The sequence below is a fragment of the Eublepharis macularius genome, chromosome 16, assembly GCF_028583425.1.
Source record: "Eublepharis macularius isolate TG4126 chromosome 16, MPM_Emac_v1.0, whole genome shotgun sequence".
In the NCBI taxonomy this organism is placed as follows: Eukaryota; Metazoa; Chordata; class Lepidosauria; order Squamata; family Eublepharidae; genus Eublepharis; species Eublepharis macularius.
Window position 1 is genome coordinate 13,848,727 of NC_072805.1, and position 14,055 is coordinate 13,862,781.

General features: G+C 49.5%; 1 protein-coding gene across 1 annotated transcript; it reads right to left on the reverse strand.

The window, feature by feature from the left end:
* Positions 1 to 289: 289 nt before the first annotated feature.
* Positions 290 to 13,657, reverse strand: LOC129344137 (fibulin-7-like). The gene is made up of 9 exons (XM_055000649.1): positions 13,524 to 13,657; positions 11,670 to 11,793; positions 10,186 to 10,342; positions 8,974 to 9,144; positions 8,417 to 8,542; positions 7,254 to 7,376; positions 6,233 to 6,370; positions 4,463 to 4,601; positions 290 to 2,125 (listed from the first exon to the last, which is right to left on the reverse strand). Exons 2-9 carry the CDS (start codon positions 11,733 to 11,735, stop codon positions 1,765 to 1,767), a joined length of 1,281 nt encoding a protein of 426 aa, XP_054856624.1. The 5' UTR covers positions 11,736 to 11,793; positions 13,524 to 13,657; the 3' UTR covers positions 290 to 1,764.
* Between the last annotated feature and the right edge of the window lie 398 nt (positions 13,658 to 14,055).

Consider the following 14,055-nt stretch of genomic DNA (forward strand, 5'->3'; position numbering starts at 1 on the left):
CCAAGCTTCTGTGGCAGAGGCAGGATTTGAACCTGGGTCTCCCAGATCCTAGTCCGACACTTAAATCACGACTCTGCACTGGGTCCATGCAGGTCAGGAAGGCGATGGGAGTCCGGGGCTAGGAAGACGGGGAACCCCGTTGCTGCTGCCACCACCCCTGGAACTTGTGTTGGTCTTAGCTGCAGGTGAAGGCTGGGTGGTGGTGATGGGCACATGCCATGCCTCTCTTCCCTTATGCCCCCACCCTCTTCATAAGACAACATTCAGTCCAGGTGCTTGGTTTGGTGGAGCCAGCCCTAGTCACATCATTGCAAGAGACCCCTTCCATCGCCTGGAGTAGGGTATGTGGGAACGGCCTTTATTTGGAAAATAAGACAGCAGGGTTCTTCCCCCCCACTTGACTGCCAAGGGCTAGTCATCCTCTTTGTTCTTCTGTCTTTCAATAATTTCTAAAAAAATAATAAATGTTCCTCAGGCTATAATTTTTACGTGTAAGTTCACTAGTCCTAATCTTCTCCATGCAAGACGCTAGTGAAAAAGTTGTTTTAAAAAACAGCTGGTATCAATACAGCAAAGATGATTATTTTTAATAATTCATTAAATTTCCCATGTTCTACATCTTGTATCATGCTAGCATCATGCCTTTTGCAGAACTCCACTAGAATGGAACCAGAGCCTCGAGCGTGTCTCCTTGCTGAGGCCCAAAACAAATGCAGGAAGAGCTGCCTAGAAAAGAGCCACAATATTCCAGCTCTTGAAAGCTTGTAGCTGCAGGGAGAAGTAGAGAGAGAGGCATTTTTCCCAAACGTTGAGCAAGCGCCCATTTGTACTTTCTGTGGCTGCATCATGGCTCGAAGGGGACTAGCCCACAACCAACTGCCTGAGCTGTTTCCAGTCTTCTTCTGGCTGCCTATTTGAAGTGCTAAAAATGGAGATCAGCCACAAAGGTTTATCTTTAATGCTGAGAAACTCAGAACGAGGTCTGCAACTTGCAAAGCTTGCGGGTCCGTTGCCAGCGTTCTCATGTCTCTTCCTCACAGTCCACCTTTCATGCATCATAACGATTTATGAACGGGTGCCTTCTCTGTAGTTTGGCATTTATTTATTTAGGGCATTTTTTTAAAGCCAACCAAGAGTAGAGGAGTAGATGAGAATTACCAGAAATTATCTCTGCTTCTGTCTAGGCCCAGGGCTGATTACTAGATTGATTGATTGATCGTAATAAAATATGTATGCCCCACCTTTCCTCTTGGCTCAGTATTTAAACTGGAGGCACCCTTCACTCTATATTAAAATAATATAGGTACTTTCTCAGTCAGCTCACAGGACACTAGGCGGGCATTATCCTCAAAGCTGCAAGGTAGCTGGTTAGTACTGCTTCCTGCATCCTCCCCTTTTCCAATCTGCCAAGGTTCAAAGAGAGGAATGGGCTTCCTGGGCAACAGCAACACGTCCAGAATGGCCCTGCAGTTGCCAGGTGTAACGTGGGCTGCTTCACCAGTGGGTCCTTCTCTTGAGGTTATAGTATGTACTAGGGGAAGATGGGTCCGAACCGGATTGGCTTCCCCCCAGCCAGGGTCATTGGTGGAGGTTCATCTGACACGGGTTTTTTTCATTTTGCAAAGCATGCCTCAAACCCCTTCCACAATTGGCTCTTGGCATAGCGTTTGGGAGTCTCTGGCCTTACAGCCACGCCCTTGCAAGTTCTGCCAATTCCGCTGCTGCTGTTTTTCCCGACCCGGAAGGATTCTGCAGCGACGGGGCTTAGAATTCATACTGTGAAACGAAGACTGTGACCCTGAAGATGTGCTTCCCTAGCAGGATCTTTCGGGCAAATTCGCTCATTTCCAGCTCTGCCTCCAACGTAGTCGGCCCCACAGCTGGCCTGGTGAGCACCAGCTCCCCTGTCTGGCGGTCCGCCCGCTGCACGACAAGCATCCCTTGGCTGTTGCCCCCCAAGATGGCGAAGCGCAGGCTGTCTCCCACAAAGCGGCTGGTGGACATCTTGAAGAGGACCCGAGGCGCCGTGCGGTTGGACTGGAGAGGCAAGTAGTGGAATGAAATGGAGTTGGCCGCTCTCTGGCAGGCCTTGCTGCCCATGGGGCAAGGGCTCCGCTCGCACTGCCTGCAAGAAGGCAAAAGGGAAGCATCCCATCAAACCTGGTCTGCAGTATTCGGCCGCCCTGTGTTGGGTGGTGGTACTTGGCAACGGAAGCACGCTCTAGCGCCCTCTGTTCTGTTGAAAGAAATTGGTGGACTGCAGCGTACAGATCACGTCAACCAAAGGAAACTGCCTTATTGCACTGAAGCAAATGATTGGTCCATCAGAGCTGGCGGGTGGCTGGCAGCAGGTCTTGGGACAAAAGGTCTTTCTGAGCCCCGCTGCCCACTTTTCAAAGAGTAATTGATTGACTTGTACGCTGCCCCCAGGATGTAGTGAAGGTAACGCGTTTGGTAGGTTTGTATTTATTTCATTCATGTATATTTAGGTTTCGAAAGCGGATGAGACCAATTCATGGTGGACACGTCTATTAATAGCCCCGATGACTGAATGGAACCCAGATGTTTGAAGGTGGAATACCTCTAAATACCACTTCTGGGGGGAGATGATGGGGGGAGGCTCTCCCCGATGCCCTATTTGTAAGCCTTTCAGGGCATCCGGTTGACCATTGTGTAAAAAAGGATGCTGGACGTGGTGGCCTGATTCTGCACGGCTGCCCTCTAGACAAGGGAGGCCCTAACCTGTTCTGAATTCTCACCTCCCAAAGCTGCTTTCGTTAAGAAACAAAAACAAGCAAAAAAGGCAGAGGGACACAATAATGTTGTGCATGATGTGTAATACGCCGCTCAGGCTCTGGACCAAACTATGCAGGGGGCTGGAAGTCCATGCGTCGAACTCCAGGTGTATAATTTGGCCCTAAAGGTGACTTATTTATTTATCACATTTATATTCTGCTCTCCCTGAGAACTAGGCTCCGAGTAGATCACAGGAAAAAAACATAAACATAGGCAGCATAATAATTAAGACACTTCAGTAAAATATGGTGGCATTCTTATTGCACAATCCCTCTATATACAAGAACCCCATGGGGGTGGGTAGCAAGCTGTTTGAAGTTCAGCAGACCGGCGGGATCATACCCCCCTGGTGGGAGGCTGATTGAAGGGGGGAGGATGCCCGCCTCAACCATCGCAAGTCCGTCTTGCAGGCCCAGTGGAAAGATAATAAAGCCTGCTGGGTCCGGATCTCTGCAGACGGAGGGTTCCACCAGGTCAGTGCCAGGGCCAGAAAGGCCCTGATCAAGGCAAGACGAATCTCCCTGAGTCCGGGGACCACCAGCAGATGTTGATCTGCCAAACGAAGGGCTCTCTGGGGAACATATGGTGAGAGGTGATCCCGCAGTCCTCTAAGAGCTTTAAAAGTCAGTACCAAGACCTTAAACCTAATCTGGAATTCCACTAGGAAACCCAATCTGGATCAGGATTCCAGAAGGCGTAGGTGGACTCTTCCTTTTTGTTTTCTTGATGTCCACCAGGACTTAAGTCAGCCCGTGAGGGTTTCCTCTTGAGAGGAGGAAGAGTTAACTTCTCTTCCCTAGCGCTGGGCCCTGATCCAGATCCCACCCCCAACTTTGCTGCTGCTTTTGAAGACCCTGTAGAACGAGGGAGCTGGCCAGAGCCATAAATATCTTAAATAATCACAGGGGGAAGTAATACCCCAAAGGAGAGAGATCCTGTTCTTGAATAGCTCCGATAGTTCTGAATGGAGCCAAGGACTGGATCCTTTGGGTAGGCAAAGGTTTTCTTTTGGCAGGAGTCTTCCCTGACTCAAAAGGCTCTCTTGCACTTGGGGAAAACTTTTACTGGGAGAAAACGCCACCCCTAAGTGGAACAAATCTATAGGCTCCAACCCAAAGAAAGGTAGTTGGATGTCACTCAGGCAAGAATCCTTTCCTGGCCATCTTGGAGAGTTTCAGGGGAGGGTCTTCCCACTGGACTTGCTTAGTAAGAGGTGCTGCCTGTTTAGTTTGTACACACTCCGGAGGTCCCAAATGCAGTTTGTTCTCACTGGTAGCATATACTGAATTTGTGAACTCTGAAAATTACAGTATGGGAGGATATGGATGATGTGAACCAACATTTGGGTTCTCTGGCTGCAAACCTCTAGTTAGTTATTTTTCCTGGAACATTAAATATGTTCCTGGAAATTCTGCAGAATACCAGGCCCATTTTCAGGTGACAAGCAGTCACGCTTTTTCCAGGCCCTCTAGAGAAGGCCAGAGGTGGTAAGAGGATCTCCTCCCACAATGTCCAGGGAGCTGGGTGCAAGGGTTGCCCAGATGGGAGTATATATTTTGGGCTGCCCAGGAAACCTTGGAGGTAACCGTGCCCAGCCCTCAAGGGTATCGGGCAAGAGGTGCTTCCATAGGACATCTCCGAAGAGAAGGCTGATGTTTGCACTTACGCTGCAGAGGTTTTGACGTAGCTGGTGTTGAGTTGGGCCTTGGGGCACTCGGGCCGCACGCACCGGAACCCTCCGAAAACGTTGATGCACATCTGTCCCCGGCTGCAGTTGTGCTGGTTCTCGGCACACTCGTCCACATCTTGCAAAGAAAATAGGGAGAATCTGTTCACTGCTGTGGGGACTTCCAAGTTTGAGAGGCTGTCTCCCCATGCCCCACGCCCCCAAAGATTGGCATTATGCACTACCCTTCTTTGGGAAATTGGCATGTTGTGGGATTGACTCTGGCATTTTATTTTGACCAAGAGTCAAGGAAATGAATGTCCAGATAATGGGCGTAAAGCCTGGAAATTGGGGGCCCATGAAGCACAGTGCTGATGCTTTAGTGCGCTTGAGCACTTACGGGCTGCATTCATGTTGGGGCAGTTGAGTTCCCCTGCTGCATCTTACGCATTCCTGTTATCTTTCGTTCTCATTGTGCTGCCCTGATTTCCCATCCGTTGCATTAGTTTGCTGAATGCATCTGGTGGAGTTGACTGTTGCTTCCAGGACGTGTGTGTGTGTGGGGTGTGAGTGTGTGTTTTCTGTGCTTCCTTTAACGGCTTAAGAGCAACTGCTATGCGGCTCCTTCCTCCCCTGCTAGGCGATGGCAGAAGTCAGGTGGGAGACTTCGCACTGCACCTTCCAAGGCCAGTCACCCTCTTCTGGAGACCGGAACCACATGGTCATGGAAAAGAACCACAGGATAGATTCCTCCATGATGACTTTAGTCTGCACATTTTATAGCATGGGGTGGGCAGGAGCCAAAGTGCAATTCCTCCTCTGAAGAAGTGAGCTGTGACTCACGAAAGTTCACACCCTGCCGCAAATTTTGTTAGTCTTATAGGTGCTACTGGACTCTTGCTCTTTTGTACTGCTACAGACGGACTAAGATAGCTAGCCATCTTGATCTTGCAATTCCTCCTGTAATTCTAAGGTAATGTCGGAAAGGATCCTAGTTTGCAATCTCCCTGCACGTCACCATATCCTCAGTCTTAAAAAGTAAGCCCTTTTCAACGTTATTTGCGCAAAAATGTGTGGGAAGAGGGGTGAATTAAATCCTGACTTTGCTTTCAAACAGTAAACATGATGCCTTTAAGATCTTCTCGTGCTTCTGCATCTTAACCTGCCCTGAGCCTGCTTGTGGGGAGGGTGGGCTAGAAATCAAATAAATAAATAAATCTTATGGTGGGCCGCAAGGTTGGGGAGTGGTCTTAGCCCTGGGCCCTCTGCTGGGAGGGGACCCTGCCCACTCATGGCCCCACTCTAGTAAAGGGGGAAGGAAGAAAAAGAGCAGGCTACTAGAACCACCACATGCACCCATCCTGGTTGGGGCTTAGGCTGCCCACTAGCTGCAACAGCCACTTGCAACCACCCTATCCAGAGCATGGGCAGCTGGGCCAGGAGTACCCTCATGTCCACTCTATCTGAGGCTTGAGCAGCTGGCCTCCAATTATGCCTCCCACCTGCCTCACATGGGGCAAGAGCTACCCCTTGCTTGGCCCTAACGCGGGCTGCAGGTTACTGGGCTCCCAGCTGGTGGCAGCAATGATTCTAGGGCTCCATACTGGAATTTTGCCCAGGGCCCCCAAATCACTAAGACAGTCCCTGCCCCGATAACACACAATTCAGTCATGAGCAGTGCAGTGACAGTCCCCCTTTTGCAACATGTTCCAACTGCCAACCTCTCCCTACAGCCCCATCACCACCACCACCACCATTGCCAGTACCCACCAGTGCATGTGCTCTTGTCAGTATGGAGCTGGTAACCTTCCGGGCAAGTGCATCGGTAAGAGCCAGGTACGTTCACGCATTCGTGGAGGCAGATGCGAGTGGAGCGGCTGGACTGGAAAAGTTGGCACTCATCCACATCTGGGCAAAAGAAGGAAGTTGCTGTAGCTTGGCTCGTAGTGATCGAATGGAGGGCAAGTGAACAGGGAGGAATACACGTGAGTCTGTTCTCTTGCCATTCAAGTGTCATTCATCACTTGTAGCTTGGCCCTAGATCTCCATGTCACACAACACTGTGGGGCTGTGGATGTTGGAGGCAGGGGAGAGCTCTTTCTCAGTGGTAAGACCCAATTGTGCTGCAGGATTTTGCACAAGCTTCTCAAAGACATGAGAAGAACACTGAAAAGCAACTCAGCCACCACTGCTGAAATTCCCCTGCAATACGTAGCCAATGGCAGAGGGAGAGAAGGAGGCTTGGACCTTTTTCTCCATGCCATTTTCTTGCTGGGAAAAGCCACTCGTGATCTGCTTTTATTCCTAAAAATTGGATAAAAATTGGGAACCTTCCAGTTTTCCACAGCTGCAGTAAAATCTGTTCAGGAGCGAGTTTTTACATGAGAATATAGCAGGGGAGAAAGTTTAAAGCCTCCCCCCCATATTATTCTCCTTGATAATACAATCCCAGCAGCTGCGTTTGCAACAGGAAGAAAGTAAAATAAACATGGAAGCAATCGTAGGTATGAGACATGGTGCAAATCAATTAAAAAGACAGCAGCACTCTGCGGCTGCTCTAGTTCCAGAGTTATCTTTAGAAATTCTTCTAGTTAAACAGGAAGAACACAGCACAAGGTGAACTTCTGGAACAAGAAGGGCACAGGAGCTGGGGGGATCTGCATCCGTTTACCTGGAGCATGGGATGAGTGAAGCAAGGGAATGCTCCAGCTCTGGGGCACGAGACTCCAAAAGGACATCTGGGCTCCTCCCCATTCACCTGGCCACACCCTTACCCCCCCCCCCCACTTACCTTGGCAAATGCCTCCCGCCTGCATTTGGAAGCCTCTGTCACAGCTGCATTGGCGTGAGCCCAGTAGGTTGTCGGCACAGCGGGGCTGGCGGCTAAAGGACGAGTTACTCAGCGTTGCCCAATCTGCAGGCAAGAGGCAGCTGTATCAAGGTTGTGTTGAAATGAACCTTCCCCCCTCAGGTGCTCTTTGTAAATGCTATCTCCCTCTCGGTGGTCATATTTCTCATTTTATCCTCTGATTATGCAGCCCTGCCGAGCTGCCCCTCCAAGCACGGCCACCTGTCACAAAATCTAAGGTTGGTTCCCCGTTGAGAGGAATCTCTCCGTTGGGAGGAGGAGGAGAACACACGAAGGAAGAGACTTATTGGATCAGACCAGCAGTACATGTAGTCCAGCATCCTGATTCACTCAGTAGCCAACCAGTTGAACCAGAGGACCAACAAACTGAGCCTAGAGGCCAAAACCTCCTCCTGACATTACCTGGTATTCAGCGGTTTGCGGCCTCTGGATGTAGAGATCCTTCTTAGTCACTACAGCTACTAGCCATTTAATGGACCTCCGTGAATCTGTCTAACCCCTTTTAATGGCATCTATGCTTGGGGTGATTACTGCCTCCACTGGCAGTGAATTTCACAATTGCTCGTTGAGTAAAGGATTTCCTTTTGTGTGTTCTGACTGTGTTGTCCATTGTCATTGGGTGGCCTCATGTGCTAGGATTATGTGAGAGGGAGAAAAAGCTCCCTCGGTCTGCTTTCTCCACCCTGTGCATAATTTTATAAACCTCTATCACGTCTCCCCTTAGCTGTCCTTTTTCTGGACTGAGAGTTCCCAGTGACACTCTAGCATTCAGCTAGAACTCTATGGTTTAATCATATTGCTTGCAGTGAATGCTAAAGCATTGCCTGGTGCGACAATGTCTCTTCCAAGTCACACAGAAGTGACGTAATGACATCAGAACAACTTTGATTGCCCCTAGGTTTTGTTTTCTTTGGCTTTTGTTTTAATAATTTTCAGTGTATCCATCTTGCGAGTGCAGAAGCTATTAGGATTTTATTACTTTATATCTGTTGAGGTGTTTAAATGTATCTGAATCTGCCTTGAGAGCCTTGCTGGAATGTAGGATATACATACTTTAAAATAAACAAATCTTATCAAGGACTTACAGGAATAAACTGGAGCTTGGCAAGTAGTGCCCGACCAGCCACTGGGACACAAGCAACTATAGCGGTCTGTGCCATCCATGCAGGTCCCACCATTGGCACAGGGGTTGCTGGCGCAATCATTGATGCCTGTGTTAGGAAGGGAAGTCGAGAATCTCATCAGAAACAGTCAGAATGTGGCCCCTTATGGAGAAATGCCCTCCCCAAACACACATGTTGCAATTTTGGATAGTAACTTTCCCCTGTATCATAGATCCAGAGGAGTTAGCCATGTTACTCTGACGAAGAGAGCTGTGTTTCTTGAAAGCTTATGCCACAATAAAGTTGGTTAGTCTGAAAGGTGCTACTGGACTCTTTATTATTTTCCCCTGTATGACACCTCTCTATTCTTTTTAGCTAAGCAGGAGTTTTGAGGCTTCTCTTTCATACATCTTTGCTGACTTCCTCTCTCAGACTTGCCTCCCATGCAAGCAAAACGGGGGGCTGTTAGACAGACTGCTGGTACCTAATACACCACAAACCTCAAAACGCTCCCCCAAATGGGCACATGAAGCACATACTTTTGCAAAATGTTTGCTGTCCACTCCACGTGCGGTTGTTCAGGCATGTCCGTGTCTCCGAGCCCACCAGGAGGAAGCCAGGGCCACACAGGAAGTGCACGTCGTGACCCACAACTGTTTTCTTGCCCAGCCTCCTGCCATTTAAGGGCACCGGCAAGAGAGTACAGCTTTCTGTGGCACAAGAGCAGCAGAAAAGATGGGTGAGCAAGACAAAAAGGCTTTCGGATCCCAGTACCTAACGACCGACTGGAAGTGCCAGTGAAAGCTGTCCAGTCGGCTTGTTTGTCTATGCGTCTTCTGTGGCCTCCAGGTTGCCGTGGCCTGTGCCATTAGGCATGGAATCTCTTGAGCAGAGAGAGCAGAAAGGAAGAAATGTCTCAGACCTCTCTAGCATATTTAAAGGGCCCGGTCTCTGCGAGGAAGTACCAGCCATCTTGAGCCAAAGAACTGGTCGCTTTATTGCTGCCTTATCAGGGGTTGCCTCTCGTAGAGTATCTGTGATGTTCTATATGCAGTTGTTTTAGCTAAGATGCAGTGGTCTCTTGCATTGCCCCCATGATTACTGAATTATGATTTATGATCTATTTACAAGATTTTTACCCCGCCTTTCTGCCCTCATAGGGCCATCAAGGGGCCCAACAAATTAAAGCATACAAATTAAAACCTCATCTTAAAAAAACGTTAAAACCAGCACAGAGTAGACCAATGACTTCAGCATACTAACTGTGGCTAGTCCAATCGTTCTAGGAACACTGCAAGTCTCTAGCTTTTCCATGCGTTCCTCCCCGCCACCCCGCCAGTAACTGGAATTTATGGTGGACTGCTTCAGAACATGGATGCTCCATTTAGCTATCGCAGCTGTCACTAGCCCTAGAAGAATTTGTTTTTCCCCTTATCAGATCTAGCAGGGGCCCCATGTGCAACAAGGGCCAGCATAGTGTAATGACAGCATTAGGGGAGAACTCGGATTCAGAACCCAATATCCATGGTGCAACATTGGGTTAATCACACTTGCTTAGGCCTAACCTACCTTACAGGGTTGTTGTGAAGATATGAAAATGCATGCCAGCATGAGCTTCTCAAGGGCGGGTGGGACGCCAAAGTGAAAGGCTGATAAGCTATCCCCGCCCCCCACAGCACAGCCCGATTGGGTCTGTTCCTGGGTCACCCCTTCACATCAGGCAGGTACCCTGTGGCCGCCAGCCCATTTACCATTCTGCTTCACCATTTGCTTCTGGATATTGCCTTGTAGAAGGGTCAGTTGCTTCTTGAGGTTACGCATGTTTTGCAACTGGGCAGCCTCGTGCGAGGACAAGAGTTTCTGCATCTGCTTGATAGTGTTGGCCACTTGCTGCTTGCTCAGACAGTCCTGGAGGAAAAGAAATCAAGGAAAGAGGAGAAAAAGAATCTCAGGGTCAGCCCACCGCAGCACAAATGACTTATGGGACTGGAGATAGAATCTGTCCCCCCCCCCGCCCCCCAGAAACACTGCATGGTTTAAGTAGGTTTCAAGTGGGTGGCCTGTCTGCAGTAGAAGAACAAAATTTGAGTCCAGTAGCACCTTAAAGTCCAAGAAGGTTTCCAGGATGTAAGCTTTGGAGAAATGATGGAGACAGCTTTGACTCTCAAAAGCTTACACCCTTTGAACGGTAGTCCCTGCGCCACCATCCCATCATCTCTGCTAAGCTATAGTGCCCCCACTGCCGAGGGCGAGAGGAAGGCTTTACAGCTCATAGAGATCAGTGGGTGCAGGGAGCTAAAGGGGACCCGTCACACCCTATAAAACCGCTGGATCTGAGCTGGTAGAAACTTAAAGGGCACTAGATTGACAGTTCCTTTGTCTTGAGATGGGACTTCTTCATTAGGGCTGAGGTCATTTAAGTTCATGCAAAATGAATGGCAAAATCTAGGATTTAGTTGCGGTTTGGCAACACTGCATTCCACGTCCCCAACCCCAAAATAGAAACTGTTTGTGAGTTTTAAAACAGTTTTTTAAAAAAGTGTTGCAGATACCATCATATGCACTCTACTGGATGTGTGCGCATTGGAAGGGAGTTGTGATTGGCAGAATTACAACAACCCTGTGATGTAATCTACTATTCATGTTGTAAACTGGAGGTGAGGCTGAGAAGTTCACTCTTGTATAAAACTTTTGACATTCCCTTGTGTGAATGTATAGAAATTTGGGCTTGTTCTGTGCAGCAAAAATTGTGATACCGGTTGTTTTGGGGAACACAATTGAGGGTTGCCAAGCTCCAGGTGGTACCTGGAGTTCTCCTGGAATTATGATCTCCAGGCTACAGAGATCAGTTCTCTTGGCAAGAATGACAACTTTGGAGGATAGACTCTACGGTATAACGTACTCACTGAGCTCCCCCCCTTCCCAAACTCTGCCCTCCTCAGGAACCGCCCCCAAATCTCCAAGAATTCCCTAAACTGGAGTTGGCAACCCCTGGGCAGCAAAATGGCAGTCAGGGGCATAGGAAGGGATGTGGGGGTGGGGGGGGCTGGCTGGTTCAAGGAGGCTCCCAACCGCTTTCCGATTAATCCGCCTGGCACCTTCCTCTCTCCCACCAGGCTCTCTAGTCGCTGCCCCACCACCCCAGGCCCCAACCCCTGAACTAGAGAGCCTGCCCCTCAGCTTTGTGGCCACCCCCATAATCTCAGGTCTGGCAACTCAGCTCTCCCATTCTTACCTGTGCACTGCTCCAGGGCAGGTGGGGGATGGCTAGGGCCACCAGGACCAGTACCTTGGGAAGCATTTTGTGCTTTGGGCAGGTGGACGGGAAATGGCTTCTCTGTGCAGCTTCCCAAGGCAGCCTTGGTCAGGAAAAAGAGAAAACGGAAGAGGCAGTCACAGCAAGAGGGTAGGATGGACGTCTGACTTCCAGCCCCCAGCCAGAGGCAGAGGTGGGGGGGACAAGCCCACTCAGATTGGAAGCCCTAAATCTTCCCTCTCTAAACAACAACAACATTCAATTTATATACCACTCTTCAGGACAATTTAATGCCCACTCAGAGCGGTTTACCAAGTATGTCATTATTATCCCCACAACAATCACCCTGTCAGGTGGGTCGGGCTGAGAGAGCTCTGAGAGAGCTGTGACTGACCCCAGGTCACCCAGCTGGCCTCAAGTGGAGGAGCGGGGAATCAAACCCGGCTCTCCAAATTAGAGTCCTGCCACTCTTAACCACTACGCCAAACTGGCTCTCAAATGCGGATGTATCCCTCCCTCCCACAAACACAGAACATCTACTCTAGGGCTTACCAACCTTCTCTTTAATCAGAGTTACTTCTGCATACTTTATTTATGTCCCACTTTTTCAGAATGCCCAAGGTGGCATACGAAATATAAATATACATAAATAACGTAATTAGACACACCAATCAAGTTAAAATGGCAACGTTGTCAGCACCAGCTGCCAGAGATGTTCACTGGTTATTTCCACTAAAACATCCTTACCTCCCCCACCCCCAGCACAGCAGTTAATGACAGGACATTTTAGAGGTCATGAATTCATAGGAGTGCCATAGTCAGAAGCAACTTGATGGCACATTACACAAACACACCTGTCCCGGCATATTGCCGAACTTTGTTCTGTCCTCGAAACAGAACATGGTCTAGGAAAAGTTCCAGAAATGGAGCCATTGGCTAAGCAGCTTGGAGAGAAATCCCTATGCAATAAAACGCTGGAATAGATCCATTGGAAATCTTCTCCTGGGTCTTTTAAGGAATGCAGCCACCGGTGAGCTATGGGTGATTCACGAGTGACCTGTGAAGACCCTCTAAATGAGTGTTGCCAACTGATGGGGAAATAAACTGGCACGTCCTGCTCTTGCACCTTCGCAGCAGTTTGATGTGCCAAAATCCACAGGATTATTTCAGGTATGGAGAGGGATGCTTTGGCCGAAAGGTCAAGTTGATTGTTATAAAGGCATAGCGATGGCAGTGATTTGAGAAGCTGGCAACGGACTTGCATCAGTGTTCTATAGTAAATTCAGCAGCAATGGAGGTGGGTGCTGCTGAGCGTTCCCCTTTCGAGATCCCTGCCCCTTTCCCAGCAACAGTTTCCACACTTTCTTGGGGATGGGAAATAACTTTGAAGGCTGTAGAAGTCCAGAAAATGACCAGAGAGAACAGCCTTTCTTAGTGGAATTAAACCCAAGTTCCAGTTACACCTTAAAAACTAACAACGTTTACAGCAGAGCTCACTTGGGGGTATGCCCCCCCCCAATGCTAAGGATGCTGTTTTGCCAATTGCAACTCTGAGAGCATCAATATTTCAGACTGGCTTTGATTGTGCAAGATGCAGGTAACTCACGTTATTTCCACTGTGCTGGAGGCTTGGCTCCCCACTCACCCACCCCCACTGCTTTGCACAGAGGCACCCTCGTCCTGCTTTGAATCCCAGTAAGGACTGGGACACTTGGAAGCATGCGGGGAGAGGTGTGCCACCTTTGCTTGCAGAGACGATACTCAGCACCCCCTTCCCCCCTGGTTCCTGGTAATCACACAGCGCAACCCAAAAGAGAATCAGCATGCACAGACCTGGTTGGTGGACAGCTTCTCTGGGTCACCACGAAGGGAAGGGAAGGAGGCGGTGTGGCAGTGGCTGGCCTGGCCCGGTGCTCTCTGCCAGGGGGAAAGGGCAGGCCTGAGAGGCAGCCGTCTTGCTCGCTTGCAGTCCCTTCCCCTCCCCCGGCTGACTTGCTCGCTGGGATTTTTATCCTTCCAGAATGTGAGTGTTTGTTGTTTTTCCCCCTGGCCGAGGCGGAGCGAGAGCAGTGCGGCCAGTGGCAGGAAACGTTTGCCTTGGCACGAGCGCTGAGGGCACGCTGCAGGCCTTTCGCTGGCCTGGTTTCTTCTACAGCTGTATGCAAAACCCCTTTCAAGGGCTGCCACGTGTCTGGCAGATGCCAGGAGATGCCTCTCTGCAGGACGCACAGTGGGGACTGAGCTTCTCTGGGACCTCTTTATTGTATTTTCCCCAATGAACTCATGGAGCTACTTTACACTAAGTCAGGTAATTGGTCTATCAAGGTCAGCAGAGCCTGCTCTGACTGGCAGCTCCTCTCCAGGT

Bases quoted from the DNA above. Each gene is read 5' to 3' on its own strand.
- LOC129344137 (XM_055000649.1), bottom strand. From the start codon at position 11,735: ATGCTTCCCAAGGTACTGGTCCTGGTGGCCCTAGCCATCCCCCACCTG. The intron at 9,145-10,185 runs GTAAATGGGCTG...CTTGTGCCACAG, and splicing joins GCAAATGGTGAAGCAGAATG to AAAGCTGTACTCTCTTGCCG. The intron at 6,371-7,253 runs GTAAGTGGGGGG...TCTTTTGCCCAG, and splicing joins GGCGGGAGGCATTTGCCAAG to ATGTGGATGAGTGCCAACTT.